This window comes from Hippoglossus stenolepis, chromosome 13, assembly GCF_022539355.2.
Source record: "Hippoglossus stenolepis isolate QCI-W04-F060 chromosome 13, HSTE1.2, whole genome shotgun sequence".
Classification (NCBI taxonomy): Eukaryota; Metazoa; Chordata; class Actinopteri; order Pleuronectiformes; family Pleuronectidae; genus Hippoglossus; species Hippoglossus stenolepis.
Window position 1 is genome coordinate 2,905,067 of NC_061495.1, and position 22,599 is coordinate 2,927,665.

The window sequence follows — 22,599 nt, forward strand, 5'->3', positions numbered from 1 at the left end:
CTTTCTTTGTACTGTTTGTCTGTTGAATATGTCACAACATTGCTTGTGCTTTTATTCAAGGAAATATAGTTGTCATACCAGAAACCTCATGTTGCATAACAACAGATAACCGCGACCGCAGCAGAACCGTGGTGCAGCCGTCACACGCTGCTCACACAGGCAGTGTGGGCGTTAACTTGGAAATCAAGTCAGATAAAACTGAAGAACTGTAACGAGGTTTGATCAAACACAAACTTTGCAAAAAGCACTGCACTAAAGTTGGAGATGTAAATGTGGAGCATTATTTTGAATTGCACAGGTAAGACAAATGGCCATCGTCCATGGATTTATATAATTTAGCAATAAATATCCAGAGTACTATAATACTCACTATGTAAAAACCCAAGGACACACACAGACACACACAGACACACAGACACACACACACACACACACACACAGAGACACACACACACACACACACACACACACACACACACACACAGAGACACACACACACTTACCGTGACACAGGCTCCAGTGGTCGTGTCACACACGGTCAGGATGGAGATGTTCTGGGCCCGGTTCAACCACCTCACAGAAGTCTTGGTCTTGCTGATCCACTTCACCATGGACACATAATGTTCCCTGTGAAAAAAACATTTTAAATATATCTGTGAAGCTAATGGAAGTTTATAAAGAAGCCAAGGACACAAAGCATTTTGAGATCAGGTTCAAACAGGACTATCCATTAAAACAGAGCATCGGACGCAGAAATCCTCTCACCGTAGTTTCAGGGTCTCTGGAGGCATGAGCTCCAGCGTGTGCGTCGGCCCGTAGAGATTCACCACATAGAGCTTCACCACCGGGTTGGGTTGTCCAGCCTGTGTGTGGAAGCAGGGGTTCAGACTTGAGACAAATGTGGACGAGACTGTAACACGTTGTTTCTCTGACGAGCAGCAGATGAATAATAAAACTCCGCTGATTGAACATTGAAGAAACACTTTACTGAAGCAAATGAAAATCACGGTCGAAGAAAAACAGGCATTTACATTCTGTCAATCGACTCATTTGAATGATGCTGTGCCTGCAACTCCATGTAAAATCCCATCCCTCAGAAAAGTGTCACACTGTGGAGATCAGAGCTTTAGGATGATGAATGAATCCTGGAGGTTAATTTGTTTCTGTGTGTCGTCACACGAGAGGACAGACATGAGAATGATGTTGACTCTCCCATCGCTCTCCAAGTCCTTCCCTTACCTTGGGGTATGGGTACTGCTTTCCTTTGGGGTACGCCATGCCGGTGAAGCGAGGTAAAGCCATGTTGGGCACCAGGCTGTCGTTGAGGACCAGGAAGGCCAGCCTCTCTCCGTCAGGCGACCACCAGTGGGCCACGTGGGTCAGGAGGATTTCCTCTGGTTGGAGGGAGACAAAGAAAACTGTCTTATGAAACAAAATGAGTTACACGACTTAACAAAACTATTTTACTTACACCACCTTTAAATCAGAGATAATTCAGTGGTTTACTGACCAATTAGGAAAAACTGCTTTGCTATGTATTCTAATCTGATATTGATAATATATAAACAAATCTTGATGATGTGCCTAAAGACAAAATAACATTATCTTGTACATGGAGCCTCTTATTTTGTCCTGTTAAAACTAATCTGTTACTTCTATATTCCAGTGGGTTTAAATTATAAGTGGTGAAGTGTGTTCTCATTGTCATGTAGTAGAAAACGCAGTATTGTCTAATCCTTAATATAACTCACACCCCCCAAGCACAGAAGAACCAAATAAACTGAAGTGGGAAAAAAAAAAGTCTTCTATAACAAAGGAGGTATTAAATCAAGTTCTATTTTGGGGTCAGCCATCACTGGCTGCGAAATTATTATACTTCACAAATGTAATTAAGAACAAGGCAGAGAAAAGAGAAGACAAAACAGCAGCTCAGTCACTGTGGTCGCTTTCCTTTTGAGATTTAAAGACGATTTACATAATTCCCTTGTCTCCTGAGAGGGAAAGAGGCCAAAGGGCCTGAGTGGGAGCACAAGAAACGAGCAGAGAGAAATCTGCACGAGAACAAACACGATGAATAATGATCACTGTCTTTTTTAAGGTAAGACTTCTAAACACAAGCATTTTAGGTTTAATGAGACAGTCTGTCAACACATTGGAAATGATATATTATCACTGAAGTCCTGCTGCGTTGTTTCCTCAAACAATCTCCAGGAGAAGGTCCGAACTGAAGCTGTGTACCTTCATAGAGCCAGTCGGCTATCCCATTGAAGATGACCCCCTCCTTCCCAGAGGATGTGAGTCGGAGGGAGTTACTCTTCACATCAGATTGGTAGTAGATGTTATTCTCAAATATGTAGATCTGTGGAGACACGGCACGTCACAATAAGGAAACAAACACACAGACATGCTGCAAGATGCAGGAAGGGATGCAGGATGTGCCAGATTTCCAGCTACACAACTTTAACGCAACAATTTAACGCAAAACTGCTAAAATTGCCAAGAGACAGTGTTGATGGGACAACCAGCCTCAGTAGATTTTGTCCTTCCGGTTACTTTTACCACTACCAGGTTATATTTTTGAAACCTTGGTGTGGATTCTGATCAGGGGTCGGATCCAGGCATCGTTTTGTTGTTTCTTTAACATCACGAGACAGAGAATAATTCATGAATCTTGATGAAATAATCATGTTTTTAGGGACTGATATTTATGAGCGTGTGCAATTTGGTGCAGAGCCTAATACAACTTGGATCTAGCGGATTTAAATGTGATTCCACAAGAGGACTGTCGGCCTGTCGGTGGAGGTTCACTCTCCCCTCTCGTTCTCTTTCTTGCCTCGGGTCGGGGACAACCACACTAAAGAGTGGAACCTACTGTTTAATGCCTTTTTTTCTGGGATACAAGCCAGAAGTGTAATGGACTCAGCTGTTGGCTAAACTCGGTTTTTATAGCCTATATAGTTGTTTACATTTGGAAAAACTTACACCATTAAATGTCCAAATGAGCTTTTAGCAGTTCCTGACTGCAAAGTTCTGTGTGCAGACGATTATCACTTTGTTACTGTGACATTGGAGAAAACTTAAAAAGTGCTGAGTGTCAGGGAAGTTACAGGGAGCAGAGTATTACTTTGAATTTATAGCTTTTGCATGCTATTGATGTTCATTATAAAAAGACGGTACAAAAAGTGCTCCTCACATTTATTTTGCAACTTTCTTTTTACTTGAAACAAAACAGTAATGAGTCGATATGTATTCATAAAATCTTCCCTGAGTTCTTGCCAATAGAGGGAGCAGGTAAATTGCATGGTGGCAAAGCACTGTCCACAAATCAACACCTTCAACTCTTACACCAGAGAGTCCATCCCTCAAACTTACACAGACTGTGATCTGTCCTCAGCTTTTACAAAGAGTCAGAGGTTTGTGCTCTTACATCAATATAACCAAAGAGCCTCTTCCTGCACTAACACAGTCTCACAGTCAGCAGGGAATTCTGCTGCCTGACACAAGGCATCAGGATACCATCACTCTAGAAGACACTCTGTGCTAAAAGTTTCATAAAAAGTGGGATTCAACCACAGAAACACTTTGGATACAACATCTGCAAGAAGGAAGCTCTCCACTGAAACGTGAGGATTCATTTTGAAACCTGCGGTGTGAAGATAATCAGCCACGGGAGGTTTTATTAGGAATCTCTTGGTGATATGGACGAACTGGAAAGAGACAAAGGCACCAATATAATTTTTAGATTTATTGCTTTACGTCATATTACTTTAATTAAAAACAGTATTTAAACCAAGGCACTTAAAAAGAAAGAAAGTTGGGCAAATTAAAAGTTACACCTTTCTGAGTGAGTGTGCACATTCAGGAACCGTCTGTGCACATCCCAGAGTTTTTCAACCTGTACATTATTTACACTTTGACGAACCCACAGATTAGTTTGATGTCGAAGAAAAGTAAAACATGCTGTGGCTCTCAATCGAGTCCTGAGAGGTTTGTTAAGGATGTTTATTCATATGAATATCGAAGATGATAACATCCTCGGGAAGTGTCAGTCACACGGTGCATATCAGGCCTACGTACGATTCTAAGAAAGTATCAAACCTTTGACTCAGAATCACATCGTGTCTTTTCTACCTCTGCTGCTCAGCCCCAGGAGTCGACTGTGTCCTGCTGAATCATCACGTCTGTTGCAGACCAGATGCTGTAATTCCCTACTGGTTAAAATGCTGTGGTAATAATACTCTGATTACCCTCTGACTACAGAAAGTAACTGAAGTATCCACACAAGAAAATGGGTGTTAGCATTCACCGTGGACATAATTATTGTTTTTAAATTAAGAAAATGATTAAAGCGGATCAAACAAGATGAATTAGAGCTACAACATAATTACATTTCTTTAAACTGGGAGAACTCATTACCCTGTTACTTAGTGTCACTGTCCCTTAAGACTGATGGACACACTCATATTCTACATGTGGACGATCCTGGCGTCTTCCCAGTGGGAATAAAAACTATTGCCAAAATAATGACTTTGCTCACTTACAGCCTCCTTCACAAAACACACGTCATGTTTGTGAAGATGCATTTCCGGCTAATGACGCTGCTGCTCGAAAGCTGAGAAGCCTTCACATCTCTCCAGCTCTCCTTATCACCAGAACGACTTCCTTCTGCAGTTCAATTATGTTACTTATGGCTCGAAACAACCAAGATGGCAACAGTTATAACTGAAATCCTCTCGCCTGATCACACTGGTGTTATGGTTATTATTATAAAAGAAGTTCGGCTGCGTATATGAGCACATTTTACTAAAGCTTAAACCGATCCATTTATCAGAAGTGTATCAGCTGTACATGTGGGTGAATAGTCTTTCAGTTTAAAGTGTTCATGACAGTATATGAACGACTTCTCTTTCAGGAGTGTAGTCGGGGTCATTGTGAGTAATGTGCCTGATGGCTCCTCATGATCCTTCACCGTATTCTCACCAGTTGTTGGCCTTGCACTCCCCAGGCGGCATACTGCAGCACCGAGTTCACCACCTCTGGGGGGTCCAGCTCCCAAACCTCCCTGCGAAAGAAGAGATAACAAGCAAAGTCATCACTACCTTCCATCGGGGGATTACAGTGGACCATTGCATTGCATGTTACCACGAGAATAGAGAAATAAACTTAATTTATTGATTCTGTTTTAGTCCTGCTGGACATACGGGGTGCAAGGGCCTGGGTCCAAGTCGGGTGCTGAGTTCTACGTTAAGAGGCGACGCCATTATTCTCTAGTTTCAATCGGCAATGAGATGAAAAGAAGATGCCAGAGAGGTGCCCGCAAGGAAATTCAATCTGTCAGAAAACTTCCCTCGAATAACGCTCATCTTTGAAAAGGCAAATCTCATCAGCTGCATGAATGTTAATCCTCTCAGATTAGTAATGGGAATCCTGACTGACGGCCGTGGCAGGATGTCAACACCCGGGCGTGTTCGGGATTAGCACTTTGGACGGCGACGGTAACACTTGTTCCAGAGATCCGCTTGTAAAGCAGCAAGGGCCCAGCCGACTGTAAACTGATCCACTGATAGTCTCTCACATGGATCCAGACTAAACATGAAATTATTTAGCGGTGATGAAGTTTTCAGTTCATCAGTCTTGTGTTTCAGAGCCTTGTAGTAAGATTGAGTCTCTCTGACCTCAATTCAATGCAAATATTGTCTTGAAAATATGGTTTAAAAAGACGTTTGCTGGGGGCTGACACGTCATTTCTTCAATTTTCCAAAATCTTAAATGAATTTACCTCTAATTTAGAAATATATTTTTACCTCTTTGAGACATTAGCAGCATCTGATTATGGAAAACCACGTCACTGCACGTGGTTTACGAGCTGAATGGTCCACTGAGGTCTGATTTATATTAGGAGCATGGATTATGAGATTGACATTCAGCGCTGACTCACCGTGGCTCTGCAGCGTCATTAAACTTCTGGAAAGGATTCCTCTGGATTCCTCCAGCCGTTAGAACTGATCTGTCTTTGTAACTTTAAACAATATGTGTGTTCTTTTGTCTCTGGTGTGGTGCTCTCTTGGTTTCCCATATGCATGAGCCCTTATGTCTGTGTGAGTTTTTTTGACACTGCTGAAGACACAACAGTGTTAAAACATGAATTTGTTTTGAATGCCGTTCAATTTATCTTTGTTTTTCCATTCACCATTTTTGCCGTGCATGTTTTTCTTTCCTCCTCCAGCTGCGTTCTGCTGGAAGACGTCCAGAGAAGCCTTTTTTTCCCGACCTTCATGAACTCACCAGCAGATGATCCAACATGCAGCTGCAGGGACGTTGCCTGGTTCTCAAAGTGTGATCGCCCCAGCTCTCGCCTCTCTCCATCGGCTCCCTACTTTCACTTGAGAATCCCATTAATGACCTTACTAATTCATTTGAAGACTCTTAATTGCCAGACCTCAGCTCCAAGGTCTCTGAGATCTGACAGCACATCATTCTTGTCTGCTCCATAGTTACAAGTGAAGATAAAATGTGAGAGAGCTTTTTGCACTTGCACAGCTGTGGAACCAGTTCCTGTTCAAATGTAGACTGTCCTACATTGCTCTGCTCATTTCTGCACTTCAATCGAAAGCTAAAGACTCTCTGCTCTTTTCTGTCTGTTGTTTACAATTCAGTATTTGTCATTGGTTGTTTGTTGGCGTGTTTCTTTTAGTGTTTTTAAATCATATATTTGTATTTATTTTAAAGTATTTATATTATAATGTTTCCTATTATTTGTGGAGCAATTTGATCAAATTAAGCTGTGTTTAAATGGGCTTTAAAATTCAACTGTACTTACTTACTTCTTCAACACTACCAATTCTCCAAGAATTGATCGGCAAAATTTATTTACTGCTTTAAAATGTGGTCCCTGAATGTGAGGCCCCGATACGGCTGCAGCTCGAGTCCAGCTGTGGGTCAACATTTGGAGCAAGGCAGACGAATTGAGAAACACCTGGATTTCCCTTCTTGTAACATCATGAGACTCAGTGTTGGTAGCTCTCAGTTTTCACTAATCGTATCTCGGCAGGTGTTTCAACCACACAGGTCGTCTCACAAAAACATCCTGAGTGAGACACAAACACGTACCGGGTGTGAATATTGTAGATGCTGTAGGAGGCCATGTAGGAGTGGCGGTAAACCTGCAGCACAAGAAAGACAGAGAGAGAGAGAGAGAGAGAGAGAGAGAGAGAGAGAGATTAAAAGATGACTGTCTGAAACATTAGCGAGAGAAGCAGCGGCGCCACAGCTGGCTGTTCTCAGCGATATGATCTGTAGACAATGCAATTTGCATCGGTGACAGCTGCAGGACGAGACATTTTAATTCCATCTGAGAAACCCATCATCGCCCGGTGCCTCCGCTCTGAAAGCTCGGGAGAGACGGAGACAGAGAGAGAGAGAGAGAGAAAGAAAGGGAGTGAGAGAGAGAGAGAGAGATGGGTATTCAAAGTGACAGAGGGGTGCATGTAAAGCTGTCTGAACCCCCCCTTCCAGTAAAGCTGTGCCTGACATGATAATAGACCTGTGACCGTGGTGGGTGATTGGGCAGAGAAACAGGAAACATTTTAACATTTCATCATGACGGTGACACTTATGTATTCAGCTCTGATTCAAGGCAGAGGAAACTATTGCAAAAGGCAACTCTGACAAACAGATAGATAGATAGATAGATAGATAGATAGATAGATAGATAGATGGATAGATAGATAGATAGTAGATAGATAGATAGATGGATAGATAGATAGATAGATAGATAGATAGATAGATAGATAGATGGATAGATGGATAGATAGATAGATAGATGGATAGATCGATAGATAGATAGATAGTAGACATAAATATATGGAAGAACAGGCAATCTGAGAGCAGGGAGCCACATTTAAGTGGCCGTGGTAGATTATCCAGAAGAAAATGACAAGAGGACATTCAGAGAAAAGGCTGTCAGCACCTTTTCATTGGATCAAGGCTCTCGAGGAGTGACACAGGCCAGTGGCGCAGACGAGTGCTTGGAGTGCTCCTTGCTTCACCTCGAGGAGGCGAGCCAGAGGCTACAAGTGCTCTACATCATCTTGGAAGTTGTTGTCCAAGATGGAGTTCATTTCGGACACTTCCTTCAGGCTGTCCGGCCCTTCGGAGGTTACAGAGCTTTTTTATTTCACCCTCCTTTCTCTTTACGAGTGCATCGTGCCTGCTGGCCTGCTTGCTCCCCAGCACACACTGACAAGAGCACGACTTGACTTTATCAATAAATGACTGCTCTTGGATTCTGTCTGTCTAGTGATCGTGTTATTCATGATATTATTCATGATTTGAAACAAGACTAAAACAGGTTCATCATGAAGTGACCATTGTACTGTCATAATATTTCACATCACATATATTTTAAAGTGTCATAACCTCCTTTCTAACTATGGTGATTGTCTTCTTTCTTTGATGAAAGACACTGGAAGTTGAATCGATGCCACTTTAAAGTAGGACCAACTAAACCTGAACATTACTACCTTCACAAACTGAAATTACTTCCAGCCGCCACAATCAATGTTATTTAAAATGAGCAATAGAATGTGAAAGGGTTTGCTGATAGTTATCCTGCTAAAAAAAACATTACTGTTCTCATTTGTGTTGATTTTGCTCATCCAATAAAGCTTTAAAATGTACAACAGATACCATGAACTAGCTCAACTAAACATAATGTAGTATTTAAGAGCTGAATAACATTATTTACCTCAGGGTTTACCTCACACAAATGTTAAATATTATGTATGATGTGTTTGTTTCAGTGTATAGCAGCTAATGAAGACGTTATCCAAAGACACCTATAAGGAGTCCAGCCTAAGCACCTATGCACAGCCCATAATAATAAGGTGGGACATCAATAACACGGCCTCTTGTTCATACTGAAAGTGAATCAGTGTTTAGAGAGGAGAGGAGGATTCACCGAGCTCCAAGTGACTCGTATCGACTTCATGCAGAGCGAACGCAAACTGAATGTACTGCACTTGACACGGGGTTGATTGCGCTCGATATAAATTTGCAGGTGTTATAACAAATATCTTTGGTGTTGCGGAGAATATAAAGTCCCCGAGGGGCAATAGACACATTTCTCAAACTCGGACATGTTGAAACTTTCTAATTTTCTGCAGTGAAACACTGAAAAAGCCTCTGAATGCCTGAACTGAGCCTTCAAAACGAACTATTCAGAGATACTCTGTTGTATTAGATGTAGAGATCAGATCGGTGGAGTGACCTTTGCTGCTGGTAAAACTAAAAAAAAAAGGTTGTGACATTTTCAACACTCACATGCAATAGTTGCTGTGAAGATGAACAGAATGAGTAAAAGCACTGGAGCAATAACAAATAGATTTTAATATCACGAGGTTGATCTTCAGAAGCGTAAAGTGACCATCTGACATTACAGCTGTAGGTCCGGATTTTAAGAGCATTACATTAAATCCAAATCATTATAATATTTTATAGAAATTAAAATAGGATCTTTTATTTACTTCAACATTTGCCTGTAAATAAAAAAAAACTGAAAAGCAGAAACATCCATAACCTGCCAATGGGATTTAGTATTAAATGGAGAGTTGATTAAATATGTTTAATACATGTTTAGCATGTTTTTCATTGGCTACGTGTACTAACACTGTAGTTTGTAAGTGTTACACATTGCTTTTAACTGATTTAACAAGTATTGCTATATTATTGTCTCTTGCCACATTAAGGGGGACTTATTTTTACTGAATCACATCTCGGTTGCAGAATTTCAGTCATGGTCACAATTCCAGTCTCAAGATTTTCTTTGAGGTTCTGCAAAACTAAGGTTTTGCAGAACCTGGACCGAGCTGTCTGGGGTCTTTGGTTTAGGTCCAGCTGCAAAATGCTACCTGGCTTCATCACTTCAATTTAAAATGTTGTAGAAAATTATTATTTGTCATGAACAAAGATGAAAGTAATACAAAACTCTGCACTGAATTTTTTTAACTTAATATTCTGGTGAGGCACTTTACTATCTACTACTGCAGTGGCTGTTCTAATCCTCCCTGTTTACTTGGCCTGTGGTGATGCTGGTTGCAGCTTTAGTTCAGAATGTGTAAAAGTGACCTGCAGTAATTGAGCTGCTGCTGAACTCAGTCCACTGAAACCCTGAAGCCGCCACTGCTTCTGTTCACCTGTTTATTCAAAGTTCAGTGAAGCTCGACTGGAGAATCAGTCGTCACTGTGTTATCATGATCTCAGCCTCTGTCGTGACTGCACTGTTGTCATAATCGACAAAGTCCCGCACACTGATGAGTCCCAGCTGCTGCTGCTGCTTCACCGCGTCTGTTTAATCAAAGTTTATTAATATCGAACACACTGTGAGTCAGAATCAAACCCAGTTTGACTCTGTCCTCCTTCTGGCCCTTAACGATACACATGGTAAGATGAACAGTTTTCTAGATAGGACTTCCACAGACAGACAGAAATATTAGACAGATATTAGATGTACAACTGTCTTCTGTAGCACTCCCTTTAGAATCTGAAGTAAAAACACGATCAGTGCGTTAACTACAGCTCCAATGATTTCCCCCCATATTCTTTGCCTTTGGACGACTGACATGTCAATTCTTATCTGCATTGTTATCCTCCCACCATTCCATGAGACTCAGTGGATCGAGTTATGTCTAATCTACAGTCATCTTCCTGTGGAAAGAGGCGTTTTGAATTTCAGTCAAATCTAATTTGGGGCTTCGACAAACTGAGTGGGTTAAATCTCTCCTCTTCATATGTTGCTGTGAAGGGATCGCTCTGTGGTCACTGAACAATCATGTCAGAATGAATTGCCATTTCCTTCTCAATCAAAATGAGCTTGAACAAGTTGAGTGGATAAACAGCCCAGACACTTAAAGAGCGTCTCGGGAGAAGAAGTGTGACCGAGTCCCCCAGTGAGAGCAGCTCCCTGGATGAGTCAGTGGAAAACGTGTTCGCTGACCGGCTACGAGCTTTAGACTCTAAGACATCTGTCGTTGCCATAGCAATGTGGCCTTCAGGTACACAAACAGGTATGAAGCTTTGGTTATTGAACTTGTGTACCTCGATGAAAGGGCCTATTTAAAAACACAGTAACCAGCCATTAGTCTGGTTCTAAGATACGTTCAAGACATATTTCATCTTCACCCCGTAGTCCAGTGTTCAAACTTCAAAAGGCTGCAACACGCCTTTCTCTGATTTGATCAAAAACTTGAGCTGAGGAAAAAAGATTTAAAACAACTTCAAAGATTCCTCTGTAGCTAATAAATTAAAAACAAAGACAAACGCAATTTACTCAAACCTTGCATCATTATCTTAAGGGTAACTACAGCTTCTTACATCTTTATCTTTGTACCTTTGACCAAAAACTTCTATCAGTTACAAAAACATGGTACGAGAACTAACATGGCCCAAAGGAGCGAGAACCAAGAGACTGGTCCCTCGTGTTAGTCCAACTATCTGAAGTGAGGAGTTACTACGAGAAGCCTTTTCCTCATGATGTGTAAAACATGCAACAAAGGGGTGAAGGCCGAAGACACATGGACAACTAGATGTTAGTCGGAGCAAATCAGTCACGAGCAGCGACGATCAGACTCTCAGCCGCTCTGCTGGACGGACAGGGAGTCTCTGAGCGTCACTGGAAGCAAACTCATGACCCTCGGAGACAGTCACAGCGTGGACACTTGTGTTGTGGCCCCGCTCGCAGCTAATCTGCAGGGGGCCTCTCTGTTCCGTGGGACCGAACCAACACATAGTCAGAGCCGTAGTGTTCATTGGAGATAACATTCCTGTTCGGAGCTTATCTTTAACCTTGCTGTTGTTGTTCTGCACGTAGGGATTATTGCCACCACCGTGCAATCTTTCACTTTGACACACAATTATTGTGAATTATGAAATGACAGTTCATGGTCCCCCTCATTGTTAATACTTTAAATGCCACATTTGCAGGGTTGAGGAGTTTACTGGTCCCAAATTGCAGACATCGAACCAGGCGGGCTGCGCAGGATAGAGCATTCGATCAAACAGGCAGGAGTTCTGTCTCTATTTGCAGGTAGGCCAGCACAAAGAAACTGAGCAAGCAAAAATATAGGCAAAGCTCAGGGACATGTACAGGAAACACCAGGGAGCGTGGCAGCAACACAACAGGGCTGAGCCAAACTGAACAGATGAACTGACAAAGAAGACTAAGCAGGGCACAGACTAAACACACAAGGGAGGCCGGTGAAACACAAAGACTCACAAGGGAAGACACGTCGAGTACAACTTGGAGCAACAGAAAAAGTTCAGAAAATAAACCTTAAAATCCCAAAGGTTGAATGAAATCCAAACACAATTAAACAAAGTCGCCTGAAAGCCCCTAACGGTGCAGATCCTGTTCAAAGAGAGAAATGCTCCTCTATATTTTTATCACGTGGTCCCGGAACCACATTTCTCCATCAGCTGTTGCATTTAAAATACTGTTTGATTGACGGGGTTCTTGACTTAAGAGGCCACGTGAGTTTGAATTGTGTGTCTGCTGTTTGTTGACAATGCACATCCATGAGTATCCAGAGGCAGGTGCGGTACCAAAACCACAAAAAGTTTACTGTCTGCATGTTGGAGATGCTCGAACCGATAGATTATGAATTAATCTACAAACAAACAGAAGACAGAGATGTTGTGTCACAATGCAGTTGCTTGTTTCACAGCAATATTTCATTTTCTAACATCCCAGGTGGTCTCAACTGGCACAGCAGAGATAGTGTCCTTATCATCTTCTCCCTTTTGTTTTCAGCATCACATCCATGACTCCCTAATCGCACTCGCCACTCAGCTCCTTTGTTCTTCCCTCGGCGTTTCAGGCTCAAAGTGGGACACCGGAATATGAACTCATCACAAATGAAAATAGAATAAATGACTTTTTAAAGACAGCTCCATCTGCATTATTCTGCACATTCAGAAAAGCAAAGTAGAAGGAAATACATTTTAATATAACTATTGCATCGACTGCCGAAGACAAGCAGAAGTCAGGACAAGAAAATACAGAACAAATGCAAGCATGCAATCCATTTATGTCTTGGCATGGAAACAATAGAGGCTGTCACTCGGAATCAGTGGGAAATCAGTCCACTTGACACCCACACACGACTGCGCCTCGATCGCTTAGAGCTAATAAGCTTGTTTTTCTCTCTCTTCAGTGGAAAAGCATCAGAATATCTGCATGTAAAGCAAGAGAGAGAGAGAGAGAGCGTGTTACAAAGGTCTTCTATCAGATTCAAAAGTTAGTCACTAGTCACTAGTCTGCAGTGAGTTTCTCTAACAAGAGCAATGCAATTTGTCTCCAAAGCCGGAAAACACGAGCCTGGCCTCAGCTGCGACAAACGAGAATATATGAGGTTTTAATCGAGTTGAATCACTCCAAGATCCAGGTGTCGTCATAAAGTGGAACGTAATGATACAGAAAGGTGAAACACACCCGTTCTCTTTCACTGGCATCAGTAGAGATCCATATGGGCAGACTGACGCATGACATGAATTAAAAGAAGAAAGATTTTCAGTGTAGAACGGACTCATCAGTTCAAAGCCTGCGTGGGATCAAAGTGTGTGATCAACAGGAGGCGTGTTTACTCATTTTACTTCTGAATTAGCCGCCTTTGTTGTTTCTTTTCATCCTTCGTTTTCAGGTTATGATTCAGTGCAAGGACAGACTCCATAGTGCGAATCAGATCAAAGCCTGAGATAAATAACAAACTCACATAAAAGCCACGCTGCAGGTTCAAAAAAACACACACACATGCATAATATAAAACCACACTCTCTTTTGTGTGCGCTTCTTGATATGCGATGCCAAGGTTTTGGGAGGCATCTGATTGATTTTGAGTGTTAAACATCAAGCTGATGCCATGAACATTATGACAGAATTACAGGCACAGCAATGAAACAACCATAAATTAATTTGGTTTAGGAGATTTATTTTGTTCAAAACTGACAAATGGAGTTAGATGTAATAGGGGGAAGGAGTTCTTTTAAACTGACTAGTTGTTTGAATACTACAGTTTAATGTAACTATGATGCTGCATGTAAATTATTAACTCTAACCCTTCCTATATAGGAAGTAGTTTGTATGGTTGTAGAATTTGTTTGTTAAAAAAAACTGGCTCTGGAGACTATGGGGGGTGGGGGGGTGCATTTTTCTGACCTTGTACCTTTGCCAGCTTCCACCAGATGTTTCACAGCCAGGAGGCTTCTGTGCATCTATGGTGTGGCTGTGCCGGGATTAAATGTTGATATCTCCAGTTAAGAGTTACTCATAAATAAGGTTCACGCTGTCGGCAGCTTCCACACACGCTGCAACTGAAACATTATAAATTATACAGGATGTGAACGTGTCTCTGCTCACAGTGGAGTCATCAGGAGAGTCAATCAGCTGTGCCCACTTATTAACGGAGGACAAACTGGGCAGAGCCAGAGCTGTTTGCTTGGCTGTTCTAATGCTTTTATTTCATTATTATTAGATTACATTATATTATTCATTACCTACACGACTCAACACAAGTCATTCAAGTTCAAATCAAAGAAAAAGACTGGAACCAACAACAGCTTGTTTAACAAGTACTACCTTTGTATACACAGCCTGAAGCCACGGGGGACATTTTGCTTTGTTACTAATACTGATACACACACTGTGGTTGATTTCCAGTCAATGGGACGGGTTCAGCTCTCGTGCATTCCCGTATGTGATTGATTTACTAAAATATTACGTGTAAGAAGTCAGCAAGGTGACATTTCCCTGTAATTATAGATATCCATGTATAACTTTTTTTCAGATATGTGATTTGCCTGTTTCAAGGAACAGTTTTATAATAGATTTTTAACAATCTGTCCTAAGACAACGTGGAATCGATGTGGTATAATGTGTCAGGGATCCTTGTTTCGGCTGCAGCAGTCAAAGTTATTAAAACCCATTGTGTGGTAGGATCATAGACTCATCTCTCTATTTGCTCTTCTGTTTTTCACCTCCATGTTTGACATGTGTGCTGCTGCTGCTGACTGGCTTTGGCTCACGATGCAGGAGGCATCGTGAAATGCTTCAGTCAAACCTCTCTTCCTTTATTCTGAAGGTTTGTCACCACGTCCGTCAGTTGGAATGTATCCTTTGTGTTAGCCCGTGCTTACGATCGCCTATCTGCCTTGCTATGCCTGCCATGCTGAGTCGGCTATAATTGCCCCACTGCCTCTTTGTCTACACTGGAATTTCTCATATACTGAAACGGTGAAACTATTCCCTCTGTAGATGAATCCATTCCTTGTTGCACCTTTATGTTCAACCTTCAAAAACCCGCTTGTTTCCTCTCCTGAGTCTTAAACGTTACATATTTCTCTCGGGATTTGGTGCAGACCAGAAACAGAGAGATTAGAGGGTGAAGTTTGTCCAGAAACCCTCTCAACAAAGACTAATACTTCTCTTTAACTGCTAAATTAAGCCAGTGTTTGCTAAAGACTTCTATCAGATGGCCCAAGCAGATACAACTGCATAGAACTGATCAACCAATCACTCTGCTTCATTAATATATTAAAGGCTCCAACCTACACCTCGTTGAAGATAAGGTTAGCTGCACGGTGACCACCACTAATGGTTTGAAGATGTTCATGTTCAGGGACGAGATCAAATGATAAAAATAAAGCCTTATCCTGCAGTCGACTCACAGCAAGAAGATTCACGGTTTCAAATTCCAGTTCAGCCAGTGTGGAGTTTGCATGTTCTCCTCATATCTGTGTGGGTTTCCCCCCCAGTTACTCCGGCTTCCTCCCACAGTCCAAAGACATGCAGAGTGGGGATGGGTTAACTGGTGACTCGTAATTAACCGTGGGTGTTAATGTGTGTGAATCATGATTTGTCTCGATGGATTGATGGATGACCTCATCCTTTAAAAAACTCCTCCATCCTACTTGCATGGATTAAAATGTGGGAAGAGACACAGACACAATTAAATTCAACAAACTAACGTGCTGTTCTGCGTCTACATGTTTTATGTTGACATAAACCGAATCGTGCATTATCTCAGCACACAGCCAGGAAAGAGGAGAGAAAGTGTTGAAGTGCCGTGTTGTGTCTTTGTCTCCTGACTGATGTGTGTTGTTCCTGCTGCCCGAGGCTCTGATCGAGTCTCCTGCCTCCTCCACCGTCCTCTGCCTCCACTGCTCCATCAGCCGAGCTGGCCGGCGGAGCTGCTTCTCTTTATGTTGGACGAGAAACCATTAGTGCAGCTGTTCCAATCCTCTGTTTCTGCCCAGGGATGGTCAAGAATTTTCCTTCACTGTACTGCAATGTTCCCCATACTGTGGATATGGCTGCGCACCAAGACAATTAAGATAGATGGATGCATAAAACATTGCCTGGGATGGAAGCGGTTCAAAAACAACACCGGGGTGTGATTGCTGCTGACTTCAGGCAATTCTGGGCTTTAAAATCCAACACATTGCACAGTGTTGTTTCTCCCTAAGTCATTTTTTTAAAACTAAATTGCAATATCCAAACTAAAACAAACGATTGAGTGTTTAAATTGGGGGGGAACACAAACCAGAATCAAACTGTCACACGTCTCGACTAAAGCTCTGATGAATGTGTTGTTTCGTTCAGTGCAGCGGAGATGAACCTGTTAGAGACATCATTTCTCTCTCCTCAAGGACCTGCTGTTATTGCTCAGGGTTGTTTTCTGTTGTTGATGTGAGGCTGTAGGTCCACAGACGTTCTAACAAGATGCAGAAACACGTAGCCGGGAGCTCACAGTCATTTCAGACTGTCAGGAGATTACATTATTATTATTATTGAACTGTGAGATTGGAACCACAATAATCAATAAGGTATTATCATGTGTAGAACTGTCCTGATTACAACATGGTTGAGATGCTATTTCTCAGAGATAAGCAAACACATAATAATCACATATATATAAAGCTGTCAAGTGAAATCTGATATTTACAGGCACGGTTACATGAGATGCTGGATATGAAGAAGGGAAACTTATTTTATTCAGCAGCTGCAATTCAAAGTGTATTTTAGTTGGTGATGTTGCATGCGTCCTGGTTATGTTATTAATTATTCATCACAAGTTTGGCAGCACTTCAAAGGGGAAAATACGCAGCACAGAGTTTTTTCTCCACCACCCTTTTGCCTTGGAACCACACGACATGTGGAGGCTGCAGGCAGACGAGTCTCTGGTGAGTGGAGCGTCGCAGCAGAAGAGTCAGAGCTGCGAGTGCTCAGCTTTGCATTTACAGCTTTGGTAGAAGTTAATCGTTTTCTCCTTACACCTCGAATCCTCAGAATGTCTTCTGGTAGGAGAGGAGGAGGGGCTATCAGTCAAATACTATTTGGTAAGTGCTCATGTGACAAATAACCAAATAAGTAAAAAACTAGATGGATTTACAATCTCCGGAGTTTGTATCTAAAAAGAAGTGACCATTCAGGTTTTACATTCTATACATGCTTTTGTTTTTTCTTTATTTGTTTCATTAAATGTTGTTGCATGCTTTTATTCTGAAGTTCCTGTGCCAGAGGTGGATATATCAGCCTTCCTGTTCAGTATGCATCATGGGTAATTTTGTAAGTATTCTGCAAATCATCTTAATAAAGCCTGCAATAGTTGTAACCATTCATTATCTGTTTATAAGCAGTATAAGTCTTTTAGTTAATGGTTTACTGATTGTAAAACATGCTCCTGCATAATTCAACACTAATAAGTGGTTCCTACTGACTAATGAAGAGCCAGTAAGAATAACATTCATGCTAACGAGCAACTAGTGAAGGTTCTTCCTTCTGTGTTGTTAAGTAATTAAGAAATAAAATTAATAAACTGAGGTAAATGTAATTAAATAGTGATTTTACATGTGACTTCTTAACAGACTTTACAAAAGTAGAGATACAGGTAAATACGACATTAGAATTTTACCACCCATTAACATTTCGACTGTTCTCACTTCAATATACAACCTTGTGCTAAAAATAACCTGGGCCTCTGGCTATTGGGCATATTTCTGCCAAATTATAAGTCTAACCCTTTTCTGCGAAATATGCAAATCAGTTCAGATTAATTGCCTTGTCACAAATCCTCACAGTTGATCCCCTCCCCGAGTGAAGGATCCAATTTGCATATCTCATTTTGCATCTATTCTTTTCCTGATGGAAAGCTGGTAATTATGCCTCAGGCTTGGCCCGCTGCCCTGTTAGTGAATGAATGTGACCTGCCACTGGCACACGGGCCACGGAAGAATTTTAATCACCCCTGACCCCGGCCCTCGTCAAAATGTATTAAGCAGCAGGGGACCGTGGTGTGGATGTTTATTCAGCTCTGACAATACGTGTCAGCACCGCGTTGTGTTTCTGAGGAGGAACGATGATCATTAAATATATGACTTTTAATGGATTAAAAGAAAAAGTACAGATGAAAGCTAAAGTAACAGAATAACAGACTAAAGTCTTCAGGTCATCATCTACCTGCTAATTCAACAAACTACAGACGGTCTGTTTGTGGAAAACAAATCTCACTAACAGTTCATCTAATCGACTTGTCACTTGTTGTGTGTGTTCTTCAGGGTCATGGGAAGAGCAGTGCTGTTTGTGCTTCTTCGTTGTGTGTGATTTGTACCAGAACCAGGGAATGGAGGAGCTAAAAATGCACGTCTCGCACAAGGCAGAGTTCAGGCAGTTTAATCAGTCCAGGTCGGGACTCAGGTCAGATCAGAAGGTCCGAGGTCGACGGAATCAAAAGGGAGCCGGCAAGAGGGCAACGGCAGGAAAACAGGCAATGGTCCTGCACTAGGAAACTCAGAGGAACACAACGCTGGAACGAGGCGACACTGGGAACACACAACGAACTGGCAACGTGAGGGAAGACACACAGGGTTCAAGTACACAGACAATCAGGAGATAACGAGACGCGGGAGGGGGAGCAGGATCTATCCAACACAGTGAGTCAGGACACTTTGGACTCTGGATACGTTCAATATTAAAAACAAGTGGTGAAGCGGTCACTCTGCAGATCTAGTTAAACATGTCTCCTGTCCTCGTCAGCAACCGGGTCACACGGGTCAACATTTTTACAATTTGATTATTTTAATTTGACCCAATCAGACTGAGATGCAGACACAGACGCACTGACACACAACGGGCGCAGATCTCTGGTTAAAGCACAACAACAACAAAAGTCTTCCATGCAGATAAACCAGGCAGGATGAACACCAACTGTTCTATCTTCACCTCGCACCATTGACTCTTTATAAAAAGCTCAGCACACAATGTCCAGCACACAAACAACTAAAATGTGACCTTATATTATAGATCTGTTTCAGTAATGGCTGACAAATAACTGGAGCATTAACAGAGCTGATGTTTTCATCCTGTCAACGACATTTTCCTGAGACAGTGAATCAATGGAGCATCCTAATGCGTATCAGCTGAGAACGTGTGTGAATTTCCACAGCAACATGTGCATCTGCACTGCTGCATCATCACTCTCACACTCTTATTGCTGTTTCTCTTTCTGGCTCTGGTACAAAAACCTTATGTGGCAAATATCAATCATATCTGCACTGCTCTGATTGGTTTCAGTGGTTCAGTTAGTAGGTTACTGTCCGGTTCTCATGTAGTTCAAATAGAAAGTGCACTTGCATTGCTGGCACATTGATATTCTTCAGGCAGCAGAACGCTGCACTCTGCCTGTTGTACACACACGAGTCTGCACATGTGCAAAATGGAAGTGTTTCAAAGTGCAACACACCTGGTTTATGAAGGCAATGGGATTGCAGGTTCCACCCAAAACACAAAAGAATAAACCCACCATGCACTTAGTGTTTCCTTTAGCCTAGTTGAATCTACAGCAGTTTCTGAAGCCTTGTGTAATGTGTCTGCCACAGAGGAAATAAATTAGTGAAAATACATTCAGAGCATCTGCTGACGTCTTCAGCCACAAAGCAGAGACATAACGTCACAGACGATGAGGAGTCTGATGCATTCTGACGGTCAGAGAAGATTATTTTCATCACTATTTTTAAATTTTCATGCTTGAAAACATGTTTTTAACGGTTTGAATCACGGACATGAACACGTAATGCAGCCATTCATCCATCACTGCACCCTGAGGCCACTGTGGGCAACAAGGAAGCTGCTCACAATAGAATGATCTATAACAACAGGGACTTAAAGATACAGTTAAAACAAATATAATGAAGCTGCGTGAAAACCAACAGATCTGTTTAATAATCTGAACGACTGGAGACTGGAAACGATCTGTAAAATGAGCTGATGTGCTCTTGAGCAACTTACCTGTTTCACATCGTAAGCGAAGAGGACATATTTCAGGTCGGGGGAAACAGAATACTTGGCCACGTTGAAATTGATCTAGTAGAAATAAAGAAAGACATGAAGAAGGATTAATACTACGACATATACAGATACTATACTATGATATATACAGTATTACAGTATTGTCCACTTACAAACGTTGTGTTGGTCAGAACGATCTCGGTTTCATTCGTGAGGATGTTGAACTTGATGACGTGGCCGTCGCTGTTCCTGTAGATGACTTCCGAGTCTGTGTCGAGCGACAGAACAAAGAAAACACAACACATCTCTATGAGGGAGATTGAATTTTTGAAAGCGACAAAAGGAAAAGAGAAAACTCACAGTAAAACAGGCCTGAGCAAACAAACCACTAAATCGTTTTAAAATTGCAAAGACGCCATTAAAAACAAATACTTTCTCTGCCTCATTGTTCCCTCAAATTAAATAACAGCCCCGACGCAGCAGACGGCCCGACGGGCTCACGTCTGAGCCGCTGGGATGTAATGTGATTAGCTGAGGGAATCAAAAGTGAGATTCCGCAGCACGTCCGACTCAAAGGGAAGGTTTCACATTTTTCATATTCTATGTAACACACCATGTTTGGTATTGATGTGCAGAGCATTGTGCGGCACAGCCAGGGAAAACATCTTTTGTACCGACGTGACTGCATTGTCGGGTTTGTGTCAAAGCCAAACATTCACAAACGTAGCCCACATCAAATGTCATGGAAACGGGGGATGGTCGCGAACAGTAATGACAAGAAAAGTACACACAAACACACAGAGAAGACAGGTTTATGAACACAACACAGCTATGACTGATCAATGCTCAATGTACAGATTGTAAACGGTAAAAAAATTAATGTTTCTCTGTTTTGTTCAGGGTTTGACAATAATGTTTTCATCTTTCAAATCAGAAGCAGCCAAGATGTCCAGTTATTAACACAGACTCAGAAAGAAAATATATATTTAAATATCATGATGCCGTTGTCAAATTGATGTGTGTGTATAAAAACTACGATGATTTCTTTACAGAGTCTCAGGTGAGGAACGGAAACCAAACAGTTCAATGACCATATTATCTTCACAACAATAAATCTAACCCTTTAACAGCAGAGGACATGTGACAAAGTAGATTTTAAAAAGTACATGTACTGCATCCAAATATCTAAACATCTTATCTGCTGCAGGATTTCAGCCTTGGCCCCAAGATATCTGTGATCAGTGGTCACTGGTCGGTCGTTTGCTTTTCAAGGCTGAACTGTGCCTTAGCTCCTCTTCTCTCCCAGAATGCATCTGGAGGAGAGTATCAGGAGCGGACTGCGTAATGAGCTGATGTCTTAGTAAATCAGGTGCTGATGACGTGTAGTTTGAAATAGAAACTCCAATGTAACCAGTATTTATTAAGTTAAGATGAGAAAAATATATCAAAATAATAAAATAGAAAATTAAGTATGGGTCTGGTCTAATGACAAAGCTCAAAGGCCAATACAAAATGACTGTTCATGACTGTTATTGTCTCACTTGCATTATTAAACTCTCCTTTCGTCTGCTCTGGCTCACACAGCAGCATCACACTAGACAGTAAAGCGGGAGCGGGACGTGTGTTTGTGTATAAACAGAACCTCAGATACAGCCAGCGCAGTAATTTCATCCCACAGCTCTTGACTGAGCTCCTCAGGCCGTCTGGAGTCGGCTTCTACTGTTTATGTTTATAAGGTTCAGTCCGACCGTCACCTTGAGGAATTGACCATTTGTGGAGATTACATTATCATGACGCCTGCAGCGTGCAGCCTGCAGCGTGCAGGGTGCCGGGCGCAGAGTTTTCTTTGCGGCTGCTCCCGGCTAACGGTGGTTAGAAATCCATCTGGATTGCCAGTGGACCCACTGGTGTTAGCTTAATTCAGACGGTGCAGAAATGTGCTCTGTGGTAACATTATTCACAACGAGAGCTGGTGGGAGTTCATTGTTAAAGCAGCTCACCTGCAAAGTGACCACATCTTTCCCTGCTGCTCGCTGTCATATCATTAAACTAACTGCTGTCTTGGCTCAGAGGGTCTCCGTACTCTTTTGTTTCACCCACAGTGTAACCTGTAGTCCTACGGCTACTTCCTGTATCCTTTCTGTTCGAAAACAAGTATGTGTAATGAGTGATAACAATACTACACACTACAATATTCACTGAGTAACATGTCCAACCCACTACACAAGTATTGGAGCACCAGCAACTCAACACCTTCCCACCTG

General features: G+C 41.9%; 1 protein-coding gene across 2 annotated transcripts in view; it reads right to left on the bottom strand.

The window, feature by feature from the left end:
• LOC118120567 (inactive dipeptidyl peptidase 10) overlaps window positions 1–22,599 on the bottom strand; it is a 142,303-nt gene that overhangs the window by 14,682 nt on the left and 105,022 nt on the right. For both annotated transcript variants that reach the window (XM_035175653.2, XM_035175654.2), the window contains exons 4-11: window positions 20,509–20,603; window positions 20,336–20,410; window positions 7,111–7,163; window positions 4,981–5,062; window positions 2,239–2,359; window positions 1,240–1,394; window positions 766–863; window positions 504–627 (exon numbers count right to left, since the gene is read on the bottom strand). In XM_035175653.2, coding sequence (XP_035031544.2) covers window positions 504–627; window positions 766–863; window positions 1,240–1,394; window positions 2,239–2,359; window positions 4,981–5,062; window positions 7,111–7,163; window positions 20,336–20,410; window positions 20,509–20,603 — 803 coding nt within the window. The remainder of the gene's footprint in view (window positions 1–503; window positions 628–765; window positions 864–1,239; window positions 1,395–2,238; window positions 2,360–4,980; window positions 5,063–7,110; window positions 7,164–20,335; window positions 20,411–20,508; window positions 20,604–22,599) is intronic.